The sequence below is a fragment of the Plecotus auritus genome, assembly GCF_963455305.1.
Source record: "Plecotus auritus genome assembly, chromosome: 6".
Taxonomy (NCBI): Eukaryota; Metazoa; Chordata; class Mammalia; order Chiroptera; family Vespertilionidae; genus Plecotus; species Plecotus auritus.
This window is the reverse complement of record NC_137773.1, coordinates 170,604,154-170,623,293: the sequence shown is the minus strand read 5'-3', so window position 1 is coordinate 170,623,293 and position 19,140 is coordinate 170,604,154. Positions and strand designations below refer to the sequence as shown.

General features: G+C 52.8%; 1 protein-coding gene across 9 annotated transcripts in view; it reads left to right on the top strand.

Annotated features, from left to right (window-relative positions):
* TRAK1 (trafficking kinesin protein 1) overlaps positions 1-19,140 on the top strand; it is a gene marked incomplete at its 5' end in the record, with an annotated part of 100,658 nt that overhangs the window by 32,703 nt on the left and 48,815 nt on the right. For 3 of the 9 annotated variants that reach the window (XM_080672615.1, XM_080672612.1, XM_080672609.1), the window contains one exon: positions 8,492-8,686. The exons of 2 other annotated variants lie outside the window; for them this stretch is intronic. In XM_080672615.1, coding sequence (XP_080528741.1) covers positions 8,623-8,686 — 64 coding nt within the window. Of the gene's footprint in view, positions 1-8,491; positions 8,687-8,833; positions 8,938-9,120; positions 9,179-19,140 lie in introns of those variants that run through there. 4 more of the 9 variants (XM_080672608.1, XM_080672610.1, XM_080672613.1 and 1 more) reach the window with 4 other exon arrangements.

Sequence of the window (19,140 nt, the reverse complement as noted above, 5' to 3'; positions counted from 1 at the left end):
AGCGACACAGTTCGGGCCAAAATTTACTTTTCATTCAAGGTCAGTGTTCCAAGGGAGGCCCAGCCTGACGTAGCTTGGATTCACGGGGAGGTTTCCTTCTTCCCTGTGAAGTTTGCCTCCCTCCTGTGGTCTGTAGGTCACGCTCCCCTGACCTCAGGTGGGCATGACGCTGTGCTGTAGACCTTCAGTCATGTGACATTCAGCAGACAGCAGGCATGAAGGTCGCCGTGTTGATGTATAGGTGGCTGCGGCTCCTTCTGGTTCCTCTTTCCATGGGCCATGCTATGTAACTCTTGTTTGAGGAACATGGATCAAGAAAAGAAATTTCTCTATGTCTCAGGTGCCTATGATCTGCTGACCACTCGCCTATGAGGGCACCCAAACAGTTCTTTTCCTAAGGAGAAGAGAAGGTTATGAAGCAAATAAGGGTTATGAGACATCATTGCGTTGTTTGCTTTTGCCGGAATGAATCAGCCAAGTATTTATCGAGTGCCTGGTATGCACCCGTGATCTTTTGTGAACTTGATTTGTTTGAGTTCCAGCTGAGGTTTTCTGGCGAAGGGAGTGAAATCGTCTTCTGGACTATTGACTTTCTTTTCTTATCTAACCAGGGACTTTGCACTGGGTTGGGTCAACGCAGGAAGGTCTCCAGGCCTTTGGTTAGAAGTTTGTACCTTATAACCACCTTCCTCCAATTCGCCCTCTCTACCCTCTGCCTCTGATAACCATGGGTCTGATTTCTTTTTCTATGAGTTTGGTTTTGGGTTTTAATTCTTCCCCCCAAATATAAATGAGATCATAGCAGTATTTGTCTTTCTCTGTCTGACTTATTTCACTTAGCGTAATGCTCTCAAGGTCCAGCCGTGTTGTTGGAAATGGTGGGACTGCCTAATTTTTTATGGCTGAATAATATTCCATTACACACCACACACACACACAACACACACACACACGCACACACACACACACACACACACACCACAAGTTCACCCATTCATCCGTCAGTGTCTGTTTCTGATTTCCACAGTCAGAAACCAGGGGTGCTTGGTACTACTTTATGGATTTATGGAGCCTACCCCATATCTCAGCCTTAGTGCTTGGCCTTTTAATGAACGTGGTTTTTAAAAGAGTTAGGTTTTAGAAATAACATAACAGCACACTGGTCATAACAGCACACTGATTGTAGATAACTTGGAAAATAAAGACAAAAAGATGACTAATTTAGCAACCACTACTTACATTTTTTTGAGATTTTTGTTGTTGCTTTTTCCTTTCTAACAAACATATCACATATTTGGGAACATAAGGCTTTTTTTACTTAATGGTGTATTTTGACCATTTCCCCATGGCATTTAAATTCTTGAAAATCACTGTTGCTTAATATTCCATCATTTATATCTAACTATTTGGTCTATTATAAGGAACCTTGGTTGTTTCTAATTTTTTGTCAATAACACATATATGAACATCCTTCTACATATGCATTTGTCCACCCAATTCATGATTTCTTTAAGGTGTATTTCTAGAATTGGTTTACTGGGATTGAAGAGGTGACAATTTCTAAGTCTCTTTGATCTGTATTATTAATATATAACTTATGCAGTGATCATCCCTGACCAGTCCAGTACCCATCTGGTACCATACATAGTTAATACAATACTAGAGGCCCAGTGCACAAAATTTGTGCACAGGGGGCTGTGTGCCTCAGCCCAGCCTGCACCCTCTCCAATCTGGGACCCCTTGAGGGATGTCCCTCTCACAATCCAGGACTGCTGGCTCCCAACCACTCACCTGCCTCTGCCGGATTGCCCCTAACCGCTTCTGCTTGCCAACCTGATCACCCCCTAACCACTCCCCTGCCAGCCTGGTTGCCCCTAACTGTCCTCCCCTGCTGGCCCGGTCACTGAACAGCCCTCCCCTGCTGGCCTGGTGCCCCCCAACTGCCCTCCCCTGCAGGCCTGGGTCCCCCTCCCAACTGTCCTCCTCTGCAGGCCTGCCCCCCCCAACTGCCCTCCCTTGCAGGCCTGGTCCCCCGCAACTGCCCTCCCCTGCAGGCCTGAGTCCCTCTCACCTGTCCTCCACTGCAGGCCTGGTTCTCCCCAACTGCCCTCCCCTGCTGACCTGGTCTCCCCCAACTGCCCTCCTCTGCCGGCCGAGTCACCCCCAACTGCCCTCCCTGCTTGCCTGATCACCCACAACTGCCCTCCCCTGCAGGCCTGGTCCCCCCCAACTGCCCTCCCCTGCTGACCTGGTCTCCCCCAACTGCCCTCCCTGCTTGCCTGATCGCCCACAACTGCCCTCCCCTGCAGGCCTGGGTCCCCCCCCAACTGCCCTCCCTTGCTGGCCTGGTCTCCCCCAACTGCCCTTCTCTGCTGGCCTGGTCACCCCTAACTGGCCACAACTGCCCTCCCCTGCAGGCCATCTTGTGGCAGCCATCTTTGACCACATGGGGGTGGCCATCTTGTGTGTTGGAGTGACAGTCAATTTGCATATTACTCTTTTATTAGATAGGATTATTGACTGTGTCCCTAACGTTGTACTTGACATCCCCATGACATGAAATTAAGTACAAATTGTCACCAAGGCTATGACCTTGAAGAGCAAGAACAAAGACAGGGGAGCTGGTGAAAGGTCTGCTTCACTGAGGGCAACGAGACCAATGGGGATTTGAGAAGAGCCCACATCCGACACTGGGAAGTGGCTGGTGAGCTGGACTGAAGACCAGTCATAGGAGTGCATCCCTCTCAGCACCAGGACGGTCACAGCCTCAGCAAACGTCCGTGCGATGCCAGGGAAAAGGCTGGGCCCGACTGCGGTGTTGAATTGGCTACTTTTAGCTGCACAGATGTCTGCAGAGCTGAAGGTGGGAGCAGAGGAGCCCTGGCTGCACAGTCATTTCCCACATGTGAGCCACACGTGGTCACGGTGCCTCATGTGGTCATGGTGCCTCATGTGGTCATGGTGCCTCATGTGGTCTTGTGCCACATGTGATCATGGTGCCACATGTGGTCACGGTGCCTCATGTGGTCATGGTGCTGTACATGGTCCTCGTGTCCCACGTGGTCATGATGCCACATGTGGTCATGGTTCCACACGTGGTCCTGGTGCCTCACGTGGTCACCGTGCCTCATATGGTCACGGTACCTCACATGATCGTGGTACCTCATGTGGTCATGGTGCTCACCTGGCCATGGTGCCACACGTGGTCATGGTGCCACATATGCTCATGGTGCCACACATGGTCATGGTGCCACACGTGGTCATGGTGCCACACATAGTCATGGTGCCACACGTGGTCACGGTGCCACACATGGTCACGGTGCCACACATGGTCATGGTGCCTCACATGGTCATGGTGCCAGATTTATCCACGTGGTCTCTAGACTTACTTCATCACCTGCCACCTGGCAGCTTTCATTCTTTCTCATCAAACCCGATTCCAACATTATTTTTTTCTCTTCCTTTTAAAAACAAAAATGCTTGGCAAGTGATTCCGTACAGATTGACCGTTTTCCTTTTCATGTTCATCCAGCATCTTTAAGACGAAGCTGGAACGGGCCCAGCTGGGAAATTGACATGACGGCTCAGCTTGCACCCCGTCCACTGCTCCTGGGCACTGGGCTCAGGCCACCGCCGTCCAGAGTCACAGCAGGCGCATGATCGGGGACCCTTGGCGTTGGTGTTCGGGAGCCTGTGACATCTGCTACGTGACCTGCGGGTCCCAGGAGTGAGGTGCCCAAGTGGCCCTCCCAGGCTGCAGGCAGCAGACTTGGGTGTGCGGCCCGTCCAAACCCCGTTCCTTCTCTGCCCCTTCTCCGACACGGTGAACTTAGTAACCACCCCGAGGCCAGGGGCACTTGGCTGCGCGGTGCTCCACCGAATGCTGTGTCCCTGCTTTGGGGTGTCTTCTCTGAAAGCCAGGCTTTGTTCTCCCCAGCACCGCCACCCCCCCCCCCACCCCTCCCCCCGGAGGTGGGACGGGCACCCGAAATGAAGTGGAGACAGTTTGGGAGGTGGTTGACAGCAAGCTGTTCGTTAGCAGCCTGCCTTCCTTCTGCCGCGGGCGCTCCGTGACTGGCAGCCGCAATGTTTTTAAAAATCAGAAGAATGCTGCAGGAGCATCCTGTTAGGTGATTTTCTGTAGCACGTGGAGAGAAGGCCTGCGTGGAAGGCCGTGTTTCATGAGGGCCCCGCCGCCCCCTCTGGAATGGAAGGCCAGGGCCCTTTGGGGCTTACGCTCTGTCTTAGGCTCCTGGCTGTCTGTCCTCTGCTACGGATGGAAGGCCGGCCGTACTGTTTCCTGGAGGGGAAAGCTCTGGAGACTGGGAGCACGTTCCAGAGGGGGTTGGGGCCCGAGGGGCTCAGCTTCAAGCAGGAGGGAGAGGCCGAGGGAGCCGGCCTTGAACCACCCGCTGTTCACTGGGCAGCTAGGGCCTCGGTGTGGCCTGTGCTGATCACCAGGGGCCACGGAGGAAGGTGGCCTGCGGCAAGATCTGTCACGTCTGGGACCCTTTGGGGCAAACTCCTAATTCATAACTTCGATCCTCAGTTGTTAGTAGTCTACTCACCTTTCAACTGTATTGAATGACAAACTATTGAAAATTGTTGCATGCATACAACTATATGTATAAAATTGTACATATGTATATGACTTTAATTCCGATGCTCCCACAACTAATAATTAGAAACTTGGAAATTTTATTGAAGTCTTTTAAACCTTTAAATTTGATTACAAATGTATTTAACTAGATTCCCCTTAAGCTCGCAGACAGGATCGATCAGATTCTCTGACAAAAGAGAGCATAGACTTTACCAGGCTGCCCCGTGGCAGGGGCAGGCCCTCCTCCCACCTGGTGTGGTTTGTGCCCACAGCCTCCGGCTCTCTGTCTCTTCCCGGCCTCCTCATTCCCTATCCGGCAGCCTCCCCGGGTACGGAAATGGCAGACAGTGCCGTGTCAAACAGACAGTGGCAGAGACAAGAGTCACACCCACCCACCCTCCCCTGCTTCTTAAAGTGGATGAAAAATATCTTCTGTTCTATTCCCTTTCCCTTTCTATGTCACTTGCCCTTTTCGTTTTGATGTTCATTGATATTCACGGCCTTTACAGACTCAGCTTGTTTCCTCTAACTGTTACTAACTGTATTTTCTTCTCGATGTTCGAATTGCCACTCCCTGGCCCTTGGTTGTCCTTTTAAGCTGGCTTCTGGTGCCTTCTCTCTTCTATCGCAGGCCTTGGGGAGCAAGCAGTCTTTGCCTCCTTGCGAGGAGGTGTTGCAGGCCCCGTCTTGATTTTCCCCGCCCTGAGCATGGAATCGACAGTAATGCTTCCTTGTTGGGCTACTTTCTTGATGGAGCTGGAAGTCACATTTCTTTTTAAAACCACAAAGCCACATTGACATTTTCTTTTTTAATATGTTTTTATTTATTCAGAGAGAGAAGGGAGAGGGAGAGAGATAGAAACATCTATGAGAGAGAAACATCGTCAGCTGCCCCCTGCACGCTCCCTACTGGGGATCGAGCTCGCAACTGAGGCGTGTGCCCTGACCGGGAATCAACCGGTGACCTCCTGTCCCCTCTTATTGATACACGCTCTGTTTTCTTTCTTTCTCGTTTTCTTAAAAAGTCCATGGGATCTGTGCAGGCTCTGGACTTGATGTAGGTTTTGTTCCATAGCACATTGCTGTTGAGAAATGCCGCCCCTCCCCACCCCACAGTCACTCCTGCTCATCACTGCGAACTCGGTGCCATTGAACTAATTATGCTGGGAAAATCTAATAAATAATGTTTACACTTCATTTCCCTAATTATAGCTTAGAAAATTGTACTCTCTCTTTAATAGCTCGCGCTGGCTTGTTTCCTGTTTTAAAGAACTAGTGAGGAAGATGATCGCAAACTCGCCGTGTCCCAGGCACTGTGCTGAGCGCTGTGCCGTGCGTGCATTCATGAAAGCCTCGCCGTGTGCTGCGGGCACTGTGATCACCCCAATCAGCAGATAAGACTCAGGGTCTAAGAAGGTCACAGAGAAGGTGAACGAGGAGCTTGGACCAAACAGGTCATCTGACTCCAAAAGCCCATGCTCTTAACTATGACGTTAGATCACCTGCCATTAGTCTGTCCATCTGTCCTTCAGTCTGTCCTTCCATCTGTCCATCTATCCTTCAGTCCGTCCTTCCATCTGTCCTTCAGTCCGTCCTTCCATCTGTCCATCTATCCTTCAGTCCGTCCTTCCATCTGTCCATCTATCCTTCAGTCCGTCCTTCCATCTGTCCATCTATCCTTCAGTCCATCCTTCCATCTGTCCATCTGTCCTTCAGTCCGTCCTTCCATCTGTCCATCTATCCTTCAGTCTGTCCTTCCATCTGTCCATCTATCCTTCAGTCCGTCCTTCCATCTGTCCATCTGTCCTTCAGTCCATCCTTTCATCTGTCCATCCATTATTTTTTGTTTTTATGGTGGTACAGTATGACTAGAACATTTCCTCTTCACACACACACACACACACACACACACACACACACACACACACAATCACTATCTCTCTCCCGCCCTTCCCCTCCTCCTCTCCCTCTCCCCATTCGTTCAGCCAACCTTTGAAGAGCCTTCCCGTTCACAGAGGGGTCTGGAGACCAGCAGCAGTGCCTTCCTGTGGGGCCGTGGTCCGCAAACTGCGGCTCGTGAGCCACATGCGGCTCTTTGGCCCCTTGAGTGTGGCTCTTCCACAAAATACCACGGCCTGGGCGAGTCTATTTTGAAGAAGTGGCGTTAGAAGAAGTTTAAGTTTAAAAAATTTGGCTCTCAAAAGAAATTTCAATCGTTGTACTGTTGGTATTTGGCTCTGTGGACTAATGAGTCTGCCGACCACTGCCCTAGGTGGGTGTCTCTCCCTAGAAGTTTATTCCTCGAGGCACTCAATGCCTTGGGAAGAATAGAGGGAAGTGGTCCATACGGTCACTGTGGGAGAAAAGAAGCACCCCTCCCGGGCGTGGTGTAGGGACCACGTACTACGGCTCCTTTGCACGTTACACAGTCCGTAGTGGGAAATTAAGAGGGAAACGGCACCAAGGCCACACTGCTGTCATTGGCCCAACACGTAGTGACCGTACTTGGCCAACAGGCAGTGGGGGTCTGTGATGTTCAACAGGAGTGGGGGTCTGTGATATTCAACAGGAGTGGGGGTCTGTGATGGCCAACAGGCAGTGGGGGTCTGTGATGGCCAACAGGCAGTGGGGGTCTGTGATGGCCAACAGGCAGTGGGGGTCTGTGACAGATTTGTTTTAGGGCAATGGTTTTCAACCCAGACGTTTTTGCCCCTGGGGGACATTTGGCAGCATCTGGAGACATTTTTGGGTGTCACTCTTGGAGGAGAGAGGATGGTGCTCCTTGGCATCTAAGTGGGTGGAGCGGGGCTGCTGTTAAACACCCTACGATGCCCAGGACAGCCCCCCCTTTCCCCCTTATCCCTCTCCCTCTCCTCTCCCGCACAGAAGGATCCGACCCTAAACGTGAGTGGTGCTGAGCTTCAGAGATCCTGCTGTGGGGAGGGTTTGACCTGCAGTGGCTCTAAAGTCTGTCTGCCTATCCAGTAGCTCTTTCTAATGAGATATTTCAAATATGCCAAACACCAAGAACTAGTAACTGTTAACTCCATTTTTTAAAAGGAAATAAAACATTATGGGTGTATTTATAAGGACAGTTTCACAGCCCCATTCCCTCCCTCCCTCCCTGAAGGCAACCACCTTTCTGAAGGCAAACCGTCCCCTCGGGTGTGTGTTTTTGTACTTTGACTCCACGCGTGAGTGTCTGTGACATCGTGTGTCCTGGGGCACGGCCCCCTTTATGCGGCAGGCTGGTTTTCCAGAAGTTTGAGCAAAGGCGTGAGCAGAGAGCAGGACGGTGTCCAAATGGAAGTGTTTCCCTTTCCTACGTGATTGGCATTTTCTTCAGCGGCAGTCAAACATCTGGAGAGATGCTTCACCTTTGAGTTCAGATTGAGGAAAGAAAGCGGGCAGGAACGGTTGCAGATTTTAAAAGGTGGCCCTTTTCCAATGCAGCCTCTGTGGTGGCCCAGAATGGAGCACGCACACTTGTCCTGGCATTGTTGGAGGTGAGGGCTGCGGTGAAGCCCCGGCCCCCCCACCCCCGCCTGCACCCTCCTCCTCCCTGAGTGGCACCTCTCAGCCCCTGCTCTCAGCATCCTTGGGAGACATTGTCTCCATCTCCACATCATTTTTCAGAGCCGGCCGGTTTCTATGGCAACAGAGAGATTGAAAGATGAGCGGTGAGCGGGACGCGAGGTGGTGGTGTGTGTCCCTGACGTCACCCTCCATGCGCCTGGATAGGATGACTCTGGCTACTCCCATTCAGGGCTGCCAGGGTCTCCGTTAGCCCTGCACAGTGCCTCCCTGCCTGCTCCTCCGACCACCCTCCCGCGGATTTTTCTTTCCATCGCCCCTCTTCTGTTTGGGCTGCAGACTGTCACTGAGCATGCACAGCTTAATCGGGGTGCGTTCCGGGACGCTCTCCCGCCCCGGGCTCTGGAAGGGCAGGGCGGCATGGCAGCGCTCTCCTTGACGTGGATGGCGCGGTGAAGTCCACCCTTTTCTCGGCAAGAATACTGACTATGCAGAAATTCATCGAGGCGGATTATTATGAACTAGACTGGTATTATGAAGAATGCTCGGACGGTAATGACGGCCCCTGCCCAGCACAGCACAGCAGGGATGTGTAGGGGCATTGTCTCCCGGGAGGGGGGAGGGCAGAAGGAGGGGGCCCTGGAAGCAGCGCCGCCAGCAGACATGCGTGGCTCTGACTGTCTCCCGGGCACGGTGGGGGATGGCAGGTGGGCAGGGCTCACGCCCGGGGGAGGCTCCTTTGCGGTGGCCCGGTCTTGGCTTGGAAGGGGAGATGGTGTTGCGGTGCTGGGCTCGCGAGCATTGTGAGTTGCATTGGATTGTCTCCGGGGCGAGGTGTGAGTGTGGCGTTGGTGCGTGTGTGTGCAAGCGGAGATGTGTTTGCTGTGCTCCGCGCTGTCAGAGGGGCCGGCCAGGGGACCGTGTGTTTAAGAGGTGGCTTTCTGGACCAGCTGCAGCAGGCCCGGGGGAACCTGCCCTTTCCTGAGCTCAGACCTGCCGCCCAGGGAGACCCGAGAGGATGCGGCAGCAGCTCCCATGTAGCAGGTGGTTCAGAGGAATTTGCTTATGGGATCCACAGAGATGGGGGGGGGCGTCATGGGAGGGGCAGGGAGAGCCTGCATCCTTCTGCCAGGTCTCAGTTTGTGCATGGAGGGCGTGGCACATTCCAGAGGACGCTGGGTGGAGCTTCTGTGGCCGGACTCTGGAGGTTTCAGGCCACAGGGGAGGGGTCCCAGGCTCCTGTGGTGTTGGGGATTGAAATCATGTCTGTCATAGCTCATCCGTCGTCTTTAAAATGACCCTCAAACCACATGCCTTCACATGCACACGCAACACACAAAAAGGACACAATGCACATGTTCACATTGAGGGTCTGTCTCCCAGGGAGGACCTGTTCCCATCCCCACGTGAGTCCTGCATAGGTAAGGTGGCTGCTGTTTAATTGAAGAGGGAGTTGCAGATGGCTCGCACGGTGGTACCTTTGGTTAACCTGAATGATGTAACAGGCCGGGAGCTGGCCTCGTTAGGAAGCTGAGCAATTGCATAATTATCTCTGATCTGCTGATGTCTGCCCTGACCGTGGCCAAAGCAGAGGGGCCCAGAGGCTCTCCTGGGGTGCTGGGGGGTGGTTTGAAATGTGCCAAGCAGCCTCCCCAGTTGAGCCCCACCGGCCCCCAGCGTTAGATGAAGACAGTGTCATGTTGAGTCTGTGTATGTCTTTAAGTATCTTGAGTCATGATGGTGGTGGGCAGCTCTCGAGGTCGCGGCGGGGGGATAAGGTGACTGGATTCTTGTTTTCTTTTGCATATATTATTCTGGAAGCAAGTTCCCATCCTATGACCTATAGAGCCCACAACCTGGGCATGTACCCTGAGCAGGAATTAAACCGTGACCTCCTGGTTCATAGGTCAACACTCAATCACTGAACCACACTGGCTGGGCTCCATAACTTTTTAATTTTATTTTTAAATATATTTTTATTGATTTCAGAAAGGAAGAGAGAGAGGGAGAGAGAAACATCAATGATGAAAGAGAATCATTGATCAGCTGCCTCCTGCACGCCCCCTACTGGAGTTTGAGCTCACAACCAGGGCATGTGCCCTGACCGGGAATTGAACCTTGACCTCCTGGTTCATAGATTGATGCTCACCTGCTGAGCCACACTGGCGGGGCTCCCTAACTCTTTAACGTGTGGGCCATTGGCTACAGCCGAGCACCTGTCCCTGGGCCTGTGGGTGCGTTGGGTGTGGCCATGGCTCATACGGATCCATCCTAGAAGCGGGGGAGGAAGGTTCCTTACAGTCTTGACCCAGTTGCTATGCTGCCCAGCTCTCTTTACACCCTTGTCTGTGGAGATAAAGCCGGTCCCCGTGCCGGTGAATCTGGAGGCGAGAGGAGGCTGCTTTATCTGCGCGGCCGTCGGAAGGATTTTCTTACCCAGTCGTTTCTCCGTTGAGTCGTTTGGCCCCGAGGCGGCCGGGTCTCTCTTCTTGCAACAGGAAAGGAAAATGGAAGAAGAGGTGGCTCACCTGTTGACGGGTAAATACATGTCGATTGTAGTGATGGTGTGGATGTGCGTGGAGCAAAATGCCTGGCCTTCACCCTCCATCTCCATTTGGATGAAGGGAGAGAGCCATTGGGACGGAATTTCCTGGGCATTTTCACAATCCCATTGTGAAGAGCGTTAGCCAGTAACACCAGAGTTTATTGGACGTCATCCTGTGCACCCAAGTGTTGCTGGTTTTGATTCTCGGTCAGGACACATGCCAGGGCTGTGGGCTTCCCCTCTGGGAGGGGGTTTGCAGGAGGCGGGCGATGGATGTTTCTCCCTCTCCCTCTCCCTTCGTCTCTCTCTAAAAGTCAATTAAAAAGAGAGAAAACGATAGCAAATAGGGATGGAAGGAGAACAAAAGCCCAGAAATACATAGTTCAGGAAACCCACACAGAAAAAGGGGGTGGCTTTCAAGTACACACTGATTTTGTCGTTGTTTCCATGGTTCTAACTGGTTGGACTCCTTCCCGGCGGGTTTGTCTGGAAATGCAGTTTGCCTCTGTCTGTGTGCTGCTTGGAAATTGCGAATCAGCCTTCACCTCCCAGTCCTCACCTTCCCCGGGAGCAGGCCGGGTGGGAGCAGACACACAGCTTGGCGGGGCCTCTCTTATCCTTTGGCATCTGAGTACTTAATGAGGAAGACTTCTAGGGAACTTTCCATACGAATACCAAAGGCTGAGTCAAATATTTAGGAAAAGATGCAACATCATCATATATGTCCCAGTTACTGACTCGTACTTAAATCGCAGGGTCAGTACTGAAAAAAGCAGCGTGGGTGGGTGGGTGGGACACAGAACCGCAGGACAATTATGGCCCCTCCTTGAAAGTTGACAGGAGAAGTGGCTGCTGCTGTTTGTTTGTTTTTTACCTCTGAGCTTTAGGGGTGTTTTGCTCCCTGTGGGATGGCTGCATTCTCCTCCCTGCCCAGTGTCGGCTGTGGCATCTTACACCCCATCCCCCACCCGTCAAACACACAGGACGACCCCAGAGGGACACGAAGGGCCGGGACTTAGGATAATAAGAAATCGGAGGGGCTGGCTGCCCAGTACCTTAGGTGATTTTTAGAGATTGGAATTAGCCGGCCGACGCCGTCACAGAATGTCCACCGTGTACAGTGTAAACTCTGGTGTCAAGCAGGGTTATGGTTCAGGACACGGCACGTGTCCCGTCTCTAATGGCAGAACCTCGAAAGCCTGGCAGATCATGAACATCACCCGCTCAATAAGAAAGCAGGTTCTCTGACCCACGCCAGAGCCGAGAGGCTCCGGGAAATCTGAATCTTTAGCACCTGCTTTCAGGGATGCTTCCAGCAGGCTTGTTGAGGAATCGTGGGGCCATTGTCAGTGGAGACCAGCCCCGGGCACGGGGGTCTGGAAATAATTGCGCGGGTCTGCTGCAGGATCTTATGTTGTTGCTTGGCGACACTGGCCACTCAAAAAAAAAAAAAATGTATTCTTATAAAGAGAGGGAGGGCTTTTTAATTTTCAAAAAGGCTTGGGTTTAAGCGTCCGCTCTTAAAGAAGCGAGGCGCGCTTCTGTCGCTGTTCGAGAAAGAGATGGGATGGCAGAGCACTGGCCTGGCGTTTCATTTGAGGTCTGTTTTGTGCTCTCGGTGGCGGCATGGGGGGCGCCTCCCAGGACCTCAGGGAGCCTCTGTCAACCCAGATGCTCCACCTGGAAAACGGGGAGAAGCACACAGACCGTAGTCAGAGGTCCTCAAACTTTTTAAACAGGGGGCCAGTTCACTGTCCCTCAGACCGTTGGAGGGCCCGACTATGGTTTTAAAAAAAACTATGAACAAATTCCTATGCGCACTGCAGGCCTGGGACGAGTCGGCTGCTAAGCAGGACAGGCAGCGGCACCCGGCGGGCCGGATACATGTCCTCGGCGGGCCGCATGTGGCCCGCGGGCCGTAGTTTGAGGACGCCTGCGGCGTAGATGTTGCGAAGAGGGGAGAGCATGTCCATGAAGCAAGAGCTCTTTGTAAACAGTGGCATGCCGGGCCAGCGCATAGTGGCATTTCCTCAGAAATAGTACTAGCTATTAAGTTCCTTTTAAAAATCCCTTTGGAAAGGCACAGGGTCGATGGAACAAGGTATAGTATTTTGACTACCCGTTCCTTGCTGCAGTTATTTTAACCCTTTAAATGGATTTTTAGAGAAAGAGGAAGGGGGAGAGAGAGAAGCATTGATGTGAGAGAGAAAATGTGATGGGCTGCCTCCTGCATGCCCCCTTCCAGGGATCGAGCCTGTAACGCGGGCATGTGCCCTGACCGGGAATCGAACAGCAACCTTTCGGGGCGCAGGACGGAGCCCAACCCACCGAGCCAGGCGGGCCAGGGTGGCAGTTATTTTTTTTGCATTAATCCAGCCTCCTTTCCTCCTCTCACATGTTAGAGATTTGAATGTCGGGGCAGGAGATGGTGTCGCTAATAGTGATTTTATAAATGGGGAAACTCAGGTAGGTGGTTGGAGCCGGTCCTGTACAGGACTTCGGACTTTACACTGAGCAGTCAGGCGTGCTTGTTGCTCCCTAGATGGCAGTGACCTCTAAAATGCCACCCCAAGGTGAGGGTGGCTGGCGTGTGAGTGAAGTTGTGTCAGAGGTATTGTCAGCATTCATTGGGAAGCTGTGACGGGGTCTCTGAGATGATTTTTCTCATTTCCCCGCACTCTGTGACCAACAGTGTCCGTAGGCCTCGCCTCCCTCTTTCCATCTGTGCTCTGTGGAGGTGCCTTTGGAGGAAGGGGTTCACGTCTCCCTTCCCGGACAGCACTCTTCCGATGGCTGTTAAGGTAAAATTTTTGAAAGGGAATGAAGTGTAACTGTAAAATGTAACTGAGTTTTTCGTTACTAGCTCTGCTAAAGTGGAAGGGGTGTTTTCCCGCAGATGTAGAAGCGGAGGTCTAGAGCAGGTGTCCTCAAACTACGGCCCGCGGGCCACATGCGGCCCGCCGAGGACATGTATCCGGCCCGCCAGGTGCCGCTGCCTGTCCTGCTTAGCAGCCGACGCGTCCCGGGCCCGCAGTGCACATAGGAATTTGTTCATAGTTTTTTTTTTTAAAACTATAGTCCGGCCCTCCAATGGTCTGAGGGCCAGTGACCTGGCCCCTGTTTAAAAAGTTTGAGGACCCCTGGTAGAGTGAAGCCACGGTTTTAGAGCTGTGTTTCTGTAGAGGACAGGTGTGTGTGTGTGTGAGGGGGGGTGTCAGGTGGGAGCAAAGGCCGCGGGGAGACCCAGGCAGGGAGGCCAAGGAGTGCAGAGCTCACCTCTCGAAAAGCAGGGCCCTCTTTGTGACGATAGAAATGTTCTCTCCTGTGCTATTCAGAGTGGCTGTGGGGCGCTTGCAATGTAGCCGGTGTGACTGCATTTTGGATTTTGTTTACACGGAAACACGAATGGCCCCAGTGGCTTGTGGCTGCTCTTTGGACAGCACAGGGCCGAGGGGATCCGGAGAGGGACACGCACAGAAGGACATCCCTTGGCCCTGCAGGAGGCAGGTGGCACCTTCCGCCTCGGCCCTTCCCATGGGAGGCGGTCAGGAGCTCACTCCCTGCCTCCCTGCTCTGGGCCCCCGGCTGGTCCTTGCCTCTGGGGCAACAGTCACACCTGCTGTTTGACCCTCCCAGGCCTGGGCCGGGCCCGCATGCCCTGTCACTGCCTCCGCTTGGCACAGAGTCCCAGGCTTTCTCACTGGTCCTTAGGGGTCACGTTTGGCTTTGGCTTTTGGACAGACCGCTCTGTCGGAGAGGACGCTCTTTGGCCCATCCCTGCCTTTAACCTTGAAGTGAATGCAGTTATAGATGAGGTTTGAGACTTCCCTCACATCCCACAGGGAGGGAGGGAGGGAAGGAGGGGAGATTCGAGTGGCGGAGGGATGGATAGCCTGAAAAATGATAAAACCTAGAGAAATGAGGTGGCGTGGAGAGTCTAGGGTGGTCTTGTGTTCAAAATGCCACATCCCAAATGTTTTTTAAAAAAATGTGATATATTTAATGTATATTATGTAATAATATGTAGAGGCTTGGACACCATTTGTTAAGGGTAGCCTGGATTTCAGTGAAAGGGTGAATATAACCAACTTGGTTATGAGTCATATCAGCTAACACTGTTTCCTAAGATATGAAACCAGCCTTTGTTTTCATTAACCTACACGAGGCCCAGCCCAGTATCCTGTGTATCTTATCGGTCTGCTCCTCGCTGAATGAGTAATGCGTGCCGCCAAACGCTCCCTCCTCCCCTCCCAGGGCTCCACACTCACTGTCGTTTGAATTGAATGAACAGGTCCAGTTTGATAGCATTTATTGAGATCAAAGAGAGATCGTTTTTTCCTGAATGTGTATCTTTATAAACATTGTGTCTAAAACTGACGCAGGTGTTGTCAAATGCGATGGCTGGGTTTCTACTAAAAGCTCCTTTTTTTTTTTCCCCACAAAGAATGTGTCTTCAATGTTATAAAAGGTAGCAGGTTCTCTGGGTTTTCATCTTTAAATAAAATCTGTATTACTTTCTGGCTCTCTAGGGAGAGGCCCTCGTTGGGGGTCTTCCGTTCATGTTTATGGCGGTAGCAAGGCAATTTAGCAGGCGTTTCTAGCTGCCTGGGCAGGGGACTCGTGCGTGAACGAGACCTAGCTGCTGACCTTGTGCAGAGAATTCCTCAGGGTGAGGGCGGTGAGTGGGCAGAGAGGCCGGGTAGGTGTCTCCGTGTGGCTGTCAGGAGCCGGGAGACCTGCCATCGTGCAGCCGGGAGGCGGCAGAAGCCCCGAAACTGCAGAATGTGCCGTGATGCTCTGAGACACGAGCGCCCTGGGCCACGTTTTAGCGGGTTTGATGGAGGAACCTGCCATCTTCACTGTCACCGACCAAGCCAGACGGTGCTGAGGAATCGGCAATGAGAAATGCGCTGACACGGCGGGTTCCTTTTCCAGGCAATGTTGCAAGCTGATAGGCTATAGATTTTTGTGTGTGTTTGTGTTTTTTTCCTTATCCCAGCAATTAAAGCGCTGTGAATACACCAGTGGAGGGTGAGATTTATTAGATGCACTTTAAAAAAGAGCACACGCAATCTATTATTACCAAAGAAAGACTGGGATGAATTAAGCTTAGCACGGGCAATGGTTACTGCAATTTCCTTTTCCTTCTGCTAGAATTCAGAAGGATCGCTTCCTTCTCTGTTCAGCACTGAGTCAGGCTGTCGTCAGAGTCAGGTTTATATCTGCTTCCGAAGCAGACCACGGGAAAGCCCTCCTCCGAGGGCGTTGGACAGTCCCTCACTGGCACCTGCTCGCCAGAGCCCCACCTTGGTACAGGTGCACCTGCCTACGGCCCCGTTGGTGTTGCCCTGCGCAGTTGCTATGAGACTTCCTGGAGGCTACTATTCGTCCCTGTGTCTGGGAGGGGGGATGGGGACAAACCTCAAGGCGGAGAGCTTGCTCTGAGGGCCTCACCAGCCTGCCTGCCTCCCCTCTGAAAACACAGCACCTGGCAGGGTCGCCCCAGGGCGGGCAGGGCATTTCCATTCCAGGCAGGTGCTTTGCCCCACCCTGCCTCGCCCCTCCTCCCAGCTCAGGGGAGCCACCCCCTTCCGGGTCTGGCCTGGGCGATGCTGGGCCAAAGGCCCTGTGCACACCCTTCACTCCAGCCCAGCCGGGGCATTTCCCAGGCCCCAGCTGGGGCCCAGCGAGTGCCCCGGGGGACCTGCGCCCCCATGGCTCCCGTGGGCGGGCAGCCAGGAGCTCCCTCAACCACAGCCCCTTAGGGCGATGTGTTGGCTTTGGGGCGACTTTGGCAATGTCCCTGAGAGACGAGGGAGGGGAAGAAGAATGTTTTGAGTGCAACGACGGCCAAGATGAAGAGAGGGAGCTGGTTCCGGAGCAGCAGGACACCCTGGATCTGGCGGAAGAGGGTAATTTTTTGCTGTTAGTGTCCAGGTGGCCTGGCTGCTTCACGGAGCTCACAGCGCTCTTTCCTTTTCTTACTGAGCTGTAACGTCAAGCACCAGGGATCTCCCGCGGAAAGGGGCTCGGGGACACTCCTGTGAAGCCACCATGGGAGACGCATTCCCAGCCCCCTGGCGAGTCCCCTGGCTCACTGCCTCCTGGGAGACCACCCACGTCGCACTTGGGTCACCTGAGATTTGTTTTGCTTGTTTTGGGATCCATGTAAATGGAATCAAACCGTGTGTAATTTTATCAGGCTGCTGTGGCTTAACCAAGGTCTTTGAAATTCATATTGGTTGTTGCAAATATCAGTGGTTACCTTTTTTTTTTTTTTTCCCCTTTGTGGCATTCCAATACTCTGTTTTAAGAGTTTTAATTGTTTTCTTGGGTCCGAACAAGTTATAGTAAGTTAATGGGCAAGAGGCTGAGTCATTATAAATAAAGCTGGCGTTATTTTAAAATATTATTAATGACTAATTTGAAATGGGGATTTCAAAAGAAGTTTAGAAATATTTCAGGTACAAAAGTCCAAGGCTGACACTAACATCACCTGGGAGCCCACCACAGGCTGTATTGGGGTGCTGTTCTGTATTGGGGTGCTGTTCTGTATTGGGGTGCTGTGCTGTATTGGGGTGCTGTTCTGTATTGGGGTGCTGTTCTATATTGGGGTGCTGTGCTGTATTGGGGTGCTGTGCTGTATTGGGGTGCTGCTTTTGGCGAAGAGGGAAGGTGTTAGTTAAATAAAGGTGTGCCCATGTGCTGGGTGTCAGTTTCCTAAGTGGGTTTGTGGGGCTTTAACCCACAGCCCGGAGGAAGGGATCTGGGGCTAAAACAGGACCTTTAACAGTGACTGCATGGATGTTCTTTAGGTCTGGAGTAGACACAGTTGGAATTCCCTTTCAGAATTCTGCACGGGGGTGGCCTCTTTTCATGTCTCCGCATAACTTTTCCTTTTGGAATTATTTATAATTGGCCACATACAAAAGGTATATATTTTGAAAATATAAATGCTTCAGGACAGTTAAACGGATTGAATTGGAAAAAGGGGGGAAGCGAGGCGAACAGCCAGAAGCGAGCAAGGGGGCACCTTGCTGAGGGCTGGCACCCCGCCGGGCCTCTTCCTGAAAGACAGGGAGACGGGGAGAAGGGAGGAGTGACAGACGGAGGGGGACTGTGCATTTGCCCGGTTCCTGGAGGCGCTCTAGGGAAAGGCGCCCATCTGCTCCCGCGGAGCCAGGGCCAGCCCCGTGGCACGGATCAGCTCTGTCCCTCAGAGCCAGGCTGCCTCGCGTGCCGCCTGTGTACCCGCATCACCCGCGAGCTTGCTGGAAATGCAGACTCCTGGGCCCCACGCGGACCCCTCCCTGCCTTTTAACAGGACCTTGAGCGGGTTCTTGTGTATGTGAAAGCATGAGATGATGCGCAGCTGCCTTAAAAGATACTAAGATGATTTTTACAACACCTGTCATTGGACCTGCTGGGTCTGCACTAAAGGCTGTGGTTCTGAAGAGTTAATAATATTTTCAGGACAGTAACCTTAACAAAACAAAAAAGACACTTCAGTGCCAACCTGCTTAGCTCTCTTGGTAAAGTGAAATTCGCCAGGCTTGCTCCTGGTCGGAGGGAAGTCGTGGCGTGGACCGGGAAGGTAGAGGTTTGGTTGGGAAGGGTCGGTTTCTGTGGCCAGCGTTCCGGGGAAACCCGAGCAACCCGTTTTCCTCTGACACCGTCACACCCCCCTTTGTTCATGGGAAGCAAATGCCATGTGTGGGAGAGAAGTGCTCTGTGAACAATGAAAACGTGTGTGGGGTGTGGACATGCCGTGTTCTCAGGTGGCTTTCTACACTAACTGGTTTCAAAGAGATGCTCTTGGTTGAAAGCCAAAGGGCCCAATTAGTATTTGGGTTGCTCTGATAGCGACGGATGCAGCAGACACCCGTCCTCTCCCGCTCACCTCGTGGGGTGATAGGCACTTTTTAATGTCGCCCAGTGTCATCTTCAGAACAGCCTTTGAGATCAAGCCATTCCCCTTTGCAGTCAAAGCAACTGAGGTTTGGTAGGTTGTCCCTGTCCAGAGTCCCAGAGGCACAGGGCAGGCCCTCGCCCTGCCTCCCGCCACACCCAGGCCCTACGCGAATGGAGTCCCTTCCCTCCCCGTAGCTCAGTCTTCAGGGAGAGAGACGATCCGATCCGCTCCGTGTCTTCGCCTCCGTGTCTTCCCCGAAGGCTGGCAGGTGCAGAACTGGAATTGGCCCCAGGCAGGGTCATGCGGAGTGGCGCCCAGGGGGGCGGCCTTGCTCTGCTTCCCAGGCCCCTGTGCTCCAGCTGGGCTGCTGGGAGGGAAGCTGCAGGTCACACCCCTGGTCCCAGCCCCACCCCTGGCGCCAGCGGAACACTGGAGGCCAGTGAAGTTCGGCCCTCCGTTCCTGTGGTTTGCCGCGTGGCAGATCCCCGTGGCTTTCTGAAGGAAATGCTTAAAGCAGCAGCTTGGTGATTTTTCCTCACCGGGGCACTT